At 51.2% G+C, this 6,974-nt stretch overlaps 1 protein-coding gene across 2 annotated transcripts in view; it reads right to left on the bottom strand.

The window, feature by feature from the left end:
* Positions 1 to 6,974, bottom strand: part of GPT2 (glutamic pyruvate transaminase (alanine aminotransferase) 2) — a 49,398-nt gene that overhangs the window by 21,532 nt on the left and 20,892 nt on the right. For both annotated transcript variants that reach the window (XM_011961660.1, XM_011961661.1), the window contains 2 exons: positions 3,367 to 3,500; positions 613 to 856 (listed from right to left, as the gene is read on the bottom strand). In XM_011961660.1, the coding sequence (XP_011817050.1) occupies positions 613 to 856; positions 3,367 to 3,500 (378 nt within the window). The remainder of the gene's footprint in view (positions 1 to 612; positions 857 to 3,366; positions 3,501 to 6,974) is intronic.

Raw genomic sequence — 6,974 nt, 5'->3', positions numbered from 1 at the left:
TTTTTAGACAAGGTCTTATTCTATTGCCCAGGCTGGAGTGCAGTGGCATAATCTCGGCTCACTGCAACCTCTGCCTCCTGGGTTCAAACAATCATTCCACCTCAGCCTCCCTAGTAGCTGTACCACCACACCTGGCTAATTTTTTGTAGTTTTTTTTGAGACAAAGTCTTGCTCTGTCACCCAGGCTGGAGTGCAGTGGCATGATCTCAGCTCACTGCAACCTCTGCCTCCCGAGTTCAAGCAAATCTTATGCCTCAGCCTCCTGAGTAGCTGGGACTACAGGTGCACACCACCATGCCCTGCTAATTTTTGTGTCTTTAGTAGAGACAAGGTTTCACCATAATGGCCAGGCTTGTCTCCAATTTCTGACCTCAAGTGATCCACCTGCCTCAGCCTCCCAAAGTGCCAGGATTACAGGCATGGGCCACCGCACCTGGCCTACTCACCTCTTGAGGTGGCCTGTGGCAAATTTCAGGGCTTTAGGTTAGCAAATCTGCAAGGGAAACTAGGGGCAGAGAGAACCTTTAATTATTTAACTCTTTGGTTTCTAGACAGCCAGTGTATCAGCCACCCCCACCCTCTATGAAACTGGCGAGGAAGTAAAGTGCAGACCTGTGGGGTTCCCGGGGTTGATTATGCAGAGCACCTTAGGGTCACAGTGGTCTTTGGCCTCCTGCACCGCCCGCCGGAGCTCATTCACATTTAGTGCCCAGCAGTTCTCCTCGTCCAGGTAGTAGTTCACCTGGATGGCGTCGAGCTCAGAGATGACGGCTGAATAGAGGGGATACTGTGGGATGGGGATCATCACACCTGTCCGTGACTTGCCGCCTCCAGAGACGAGGATCTTCAGGATTGTCTGCAACACAGAAGTCACATGTAGAAAGCCAGCACCACTTCCCATCCCTGACCCAGCCTTTCACCTGTGGCTGCACTGCATGCCTCCAGTCCAACTCTGTGCAAGTCACTTTACTCCCCCGAGTCTGTTTCCTCATCTGTAAAATGAGGGAAGCTGCAAGGAGTAAGCAAAATACAACATTCTAAAGTTCTCAGCACAGTGCAGAACATGTAGTTAACGACTCAGTACTTAGGCTGGGCACGGTGGCTCACGCCTAAAATCCCAGCACTTTGGGAGACTGAGGCAGCCAAATCACTTGAGGCCAAGAGTTCGAGACCAGCCTGTGCAACACAGTGAGACCTCCACCTCCCTACATAAAAATTTAAAAATATATATTTTTCTTTTAAAAAAATATATTTTTAAAAAGACTCAATACTTGTATTTTTAATACTTATAAAATAGTAGTTCCCATACTAGCCCTGTCTCAGAATTATTCTGACCCCGCTCCTGTGATCCTGATTCCCTATGTCAGGGGTGGGGCCCAGGAGTATGTGTTATCAGTATCAGTCCCCAAGGTTGGAAAGACCCAACCCTACATCCACCCCAACAAGGGACTCTTAAAATGGGATAAAATACCCATCTACTGCCACCAGGTGGCACTTTGACCTGTTTTCCAAGCTGAGCAGGGTGCTTAAGATTTCTGAGAAACCAGGCCATGCGATTCCTGTGGGGTATTGGTGGAAGTGCCAGTAATTCATTGAATTAATTAGCCAAAACCCTCTGCAGGGAGAGTCTCCACCTTAAACACGGGCATAGGTCCTTTTCCAGACTCAGTTCCTTACTGCAAAAATGTCACGAGATTTTGAAGTACAATGACTTGATTCTTTCCACTGAATCTTGTGGACACTCCCCCTTCTCTCCTCCGGAACCTCTTCCCACACTGGGCATTTCTGGGATTCAAGAGAGGCCTTGACAGCAGAGGGCAATGGAAGATGATGTGACTGGTAGCTGGAGCTCCAGTGTTAGAATCCCAAATGTCACATGAACTGACTCAAGGCAGGCAGACCACTTAATGTCTCCGGGCCTCCATTTCTCATGGGCTCCAGTAAGAGCTTAATGTGTAGGAAAGGCTTTGGGAAAGGAACAAAGCACTCAACAAACAAGAGCCTTACAGGTCAGGAAACAAAGACAGCCCCGTTAAAGAAGGAAGAGTTCAGGCAGCACATGGCTCCCTGAGAATAGATGAGTCAACAGCACCTAACACCAAGCCAGGCCTTGGGAGGGGTGTGCAGAAAGGGACAGGCAGGCAACCAGTCCCCAAGCCCAGGACTGCAGGCTCCACCAGTCCCCCAAGCCCAGGACTGCAGGCTCCACCAGTCCCCCAAGCCCAGGACTGCAGGCTCCACCACTTCCCCAAGACCAGGACTGAAAACTCCACCGGTCCCCCAAACCCAGAACTGCAGGATCCACCAGTCCCCCAAGCCCAGGACTGAAGCCTCCACTGGTCCCCCAAGCCCAGGACTGCAGGCTCCACCAGCCCCTCCAAGCCCAGGACTGCAGACTCCACTGCAAGTAACCACTGCACTCCAAACTGCAAGTAACCACTGGCCCCAGCCCTCCCCCACCCCACTGGTAGCTGACCCCAGCCTGAGCCACCTCCTCTTGCCTCCTGTGCCCCTCGCAGCCAAAATTTAAACTTAGGAACAGAAATCTAACTGCCCCACCTCCTTCTCCTTCAAACCCTTCAGTGGCTCCCTGTTGTTCTTAGCACAATGACCCAAAACCTCAGCGTGGCCTCTAAGGCCCTGTACTGACGCCAGCTGCCTTGCCAGCCCACACCTGGTAACTCCGTCCCTCGCTGTGCACTCATCCCCCAGCATCTCCAGTTCCCAGCACTCAGACTCCTGCCAGCTCTTGGCCTCTGCACACAGTGACCTTCAGCTCAGAGCACACCCCCTCTCCCAGTTCACTCCTGTGTGTCCCTCAGGTCCGTGTCTGCTCAGCCTTCCTTGGAGACTTCCTGCCCCCACCCCACGAGGTCGGAGTTCCCACTGCTCCCTCCCATAACACCCTGTCCTTCTCTACTGCAGAAGAGAAACTAAAAGCTTGTGATGTGCATTTATTTTTGTGATATCAGCTGGTCTGCTCTGCCTGTGTAGGCAGAGGCCAAATGATGTGTTTGGTTTCCCATTGTCTCCTCAGCACCTGGCACAGGAGGAACATCAGTACATGCAGAACCACAGAAAGGCCAATGGTTACCCTCGGGTGGCCCCTGGCTCCTCTGCAGCCAGACCTGCTGGTGTGTACTCCGGATGGAAATCAAGGCTGCAATAGTGCCCAGGCTCATGAAGACTAAAAGAGGCAAAGACTGCAGGCTGCCAGGGCAAGGGGACCAGAGGTGGCCACCCATGCTGCCACCCTCCCTGCTAGCCTGTCTCCCTACTAGCCAGTTCCAATGCTGGGCCCTAACAGGCAAGGCTGCTCTTCATGTGGGTCAACACCGGATAACAACAAGCCACCCTCACACGTACCGAAATGCCGTCACTAGCTCCCGTGGTCAGGTAGATGTTGTCGGGGTCTGCAGGCACGCCGCCATCCCTCCTGGTGATATAGGCAGCCACATCTTCACGGATGCAGTTGACACCCTGGCTAGCACTGTAGGACCCTGTAAGACAGAGGCAGGATGTCTGGCTCCACAGGGTCAATATAATTAATATCCATATAATTATAGGGATGCCTGTTTGGGATGAGGGTCTCGGGTGGAGCCCAACTCCCATTGCTTTGGAACTGTGGCAAGCTGCTTAACCACGTGTCTGGGCTTCATCCACCCACCCCTCTATCCATCCACCCATCCACTCATCCACTCACTCACCCAGTACTGAGTACCTATCATGTGTCACACATTATTCTAGGCCCTGGCTCCTACTCAAATGGTGTCCAAACCTGTTCCACCCACTCTCCTGGGATTTATATGTGTTCTGTGGCACTGTCAGTCACTAGAGGTGGGATTCCCATGCTTTTATGATGGTTGCCTACACATGGTTCCACAGGACTTGAGAGAATGGGACAACATTTAGGCTCCAAAATAGCACCCCCTCGGCTGGGCGCAGTGGCTCACACCTGTAATCCCAGCATTTTGGGAGGCCGAGGCAGGAGGATTACTTGAGTCCAGGAGTTTGAGATAAGCCTGGTCAATGTGGCGAAACCTCATCTCTACAAAAAACACAAAATCAGCTAGGTGCGGTGGCGTGCGCCTATAGTCCCAGCTACTTGGAGGCTGAGCTGGGAGGATCACTTGAGCTCAGGAGGCTGCGGTGAGCTATGATGACACCACTGCACTCCAGCTGGAGTGAAACCCTGTCTCGAAAAAATAAATAAAAATAAAAACAAAAACCCCACAATAGCACCACCGGCCAGCCCCAGGCACCCAGGGCTCTGACCAGCATCAACCACAGATCCCTGGGACTGTGAGGCGTCCTCCAGTCCCTAGTCCCATGTGAACATACCCTCCCGCTGCCATTTAGGGTTGAAAGTCATTTATACTAAGTTCAAAAACAGGTAAAACTAATGAATGGTCCCGGAAGCTGAGCAGTGGTTAACTGCTCTGGAGTGGCGGTATTGACTAGAAAGACGCACGAAAGAGTGTTGGCGGCTCCGTATCCAGAGTCTGGTGGGGTGACATCGATGTTTGCATGTGTGAAAGGTATTCCAGCTGTACATTAACATTTTTACCTCCATAAAAAAGATTTTTTTAAACGTCAGGCCACTATTTAGGTTTTTGAAAATAAACTGGAAAGATGTATTTGTACAGGTGCAAGATCTCTCTGGAAGAAGACTCAAACTAGTGAGGTGAATTCCCTGTGGAAGTGCATGGGGGCTGGGGGTCAGAGGTGGAAGGCAGACGTTTCATTGTATATTCTATTAGACCTTTTGAATTTTACACCACATTTAAAGAAAACCAGACTATTCCTTCTGTGGCTACTGCAAAAACCACCCCCAGGAGGCAGGATGGCGAATGGAAGTAGCAGATTCTCCTCTGGGGTCTCAGCATGCATCAGTCCAGGCCTGGCATCGAGGAGGAACAGTCAAATGCTCTGAACTGGGGCCAGGTGCAGTGGTTCACATCTCTACTCCCAGCACTTTGGGAGGTTAAGGCAGGCGGATCACCAGAGGTCAGGAGTTCAAGACCAGCCTGGCCAACAAACCGCATCTCCATAAAAATCAGCCGGGTGTGGTGGCAGGTGCCTGTAATCCCAGCTACTCGTGAGACTGAGGCAGGAGAATCACTTGAACCTGGGAGATGGAGGTGCAGTGAGCCAAGATCGCACCAGTGCACTCCAGCCTGGGTGACAGATTGAGACCCCGTCTTTAAAAAAAAAAAAACAAATGCCCTGAACTGGAATCCCCCAGCTCTGCCTCAGCCTCTCTGCACAGCACTGGGCTCTGCATGGCTGTAAGAGGAGCAGTCAGACCAATACTCTAAGGTGCCAAGTGGCAAACATTAACTGGTGTCACTCTGGGTGGTGGGCATGGGCTTATGTCATGTTATTTTCAGTATTCTAATACATTAGGAGTATTTTGTAAGTTTAAAAAAGGGGAGGTGCAGATGCTTGTGTTAGAGCCCACCCCCACTAGGTGATTTAGTTGGTATTTCTGAGCTTCTGTAAGAGAGACCTTCTAGGACTCCTTGCTTCCCTTCACCCCTTTTCAATGCCCCACCTTCTCCTCAGGGCCTCCCCTCTTCCTGCCTCTAAGAGCATCCACTTCCCTGAACGCCCAGGCCTTCACCCATTAGCAAGCCCTCTGCTTCTCTGAGTCACACTTCTGCGGGTCACAGACTTCCTACCCTTCCAAAGAGGCTCCTGGGTTTTTCTTCAGATCTCACGTTATGCTCCAAAACACACTGATCTTTCTAGGATCATTTCTAGTCTGTCTCCAGGAGGCTTGCCCTAAAGATTCTGCTCCACCTCCAGCCAATCTCAGCCTATAATTTATTCAGTTACTTTACTATTTATTAGTTTTTTTTTTTTTTTTAAGAAACAGGGTCTCACTTTGCTGCTCAGGCTGGTGTGCAGCGGCACGATCATAGCTCACTGCAGCCTTGAACTCCCAGGCTCAAGCAGTTCTCCCACTTCGGCCTCCCAAAGTGCTGGGATTACAGGTGTAACCCACTGTGCTGGCCCCTCCAGTTATTTTGTACAGAAGCAGCCCTGCGCTCTCCATGCTGACTCTTGACTCTTGGTTCTTCCAGAGCAGGGGATGTTACCCGTTTCTTCTGTGCCTTTCTCCCAGAGCACCTCGCCCACTGCGGGCTGCGCTACACTACACCCTGCTGAGGACCCACTGCCGAACTCCCACTTCACTGAACACCACTGCCCTAGGGCCCCTTCATTCATCACACGGAGGTCCCGACCTCAGGGCCTTTGCGCACACTGCTCGCTGGTCCAGCATGCATCTGCAGGTTCTTACTCATCCTCCCCATGACCTCTTCCTCTCCAAAGGGCCCCTTGTTATAGTCCTGCAGCTCTCTCCAAGATCTCATGAGAAATCGTGATTACACGTTCGTAGAAATTCTTTTTCATGTTTGTTCCTCCCAAATCTGATAGCTTCGTGAGCACAGAAGCTCCACCCACCTTGCTCACCAGTGTCTTTGTTGTCTAGAACACAGCCTGGTACATGCTCAGGGAGGGGCTGGACAAAGGCACACAGCTCCTGCCCTGCCCCAGGCAGGTGCTAGGTTGTACCTCAGCCCCATTAAGATCTAGGACACACCTGAGAACCAAATTGCTCATCAAAGAGAAAATAAATGAAGTTGCTGGGTGTGGTGGCTCATGCCTGTAATCCCAACTACTCTGGAGGTCAAGGCAGGATGATCGGTTGCTTGAGCCCAGGAATTCGAGAGCAGCCTGGACAACAGTGAGACCCTATGTCTACAAAAAATATAAAAGTTGGCCAAGTGTGGTGGTGTATGCCTGTAGTCCCAGCTACTTGGGAGGCTGATGCAGGATTGCTTGAGCCCAGGAGGTCAAGGTTACAGTGAGCTATGATTGCACCACCGCACTCCAGCCTGGGTGACAGAGCAAGACCCTAACTCTTAAAAAAGAGAGAAAAAAAAAAGAAGCCCTGCTAAGAAATTATA

The sequence above is a fragment of the Colobus angolensis genome, unplaced genomic scaffold (genome assembly GCF_000951035.1).
Source record: "Colobus angolensis palliatus isolate OR3802 unplaced genomic scaffold, Cang.pa_1.0 Scaffold561, whole genome shotgun sequence".
Taxonomy (NCBI): Eukaryota; Metazoa; Chordata; class Mammalia; order Primates; family Cercopithecidae; genus Colobus; species Colobus angolensis.
The sequence above is the reverse complement of the archived record's forward strand: the minus strand, read 5'-3'. Positions and strand labels throughout refer to the sequence as shown.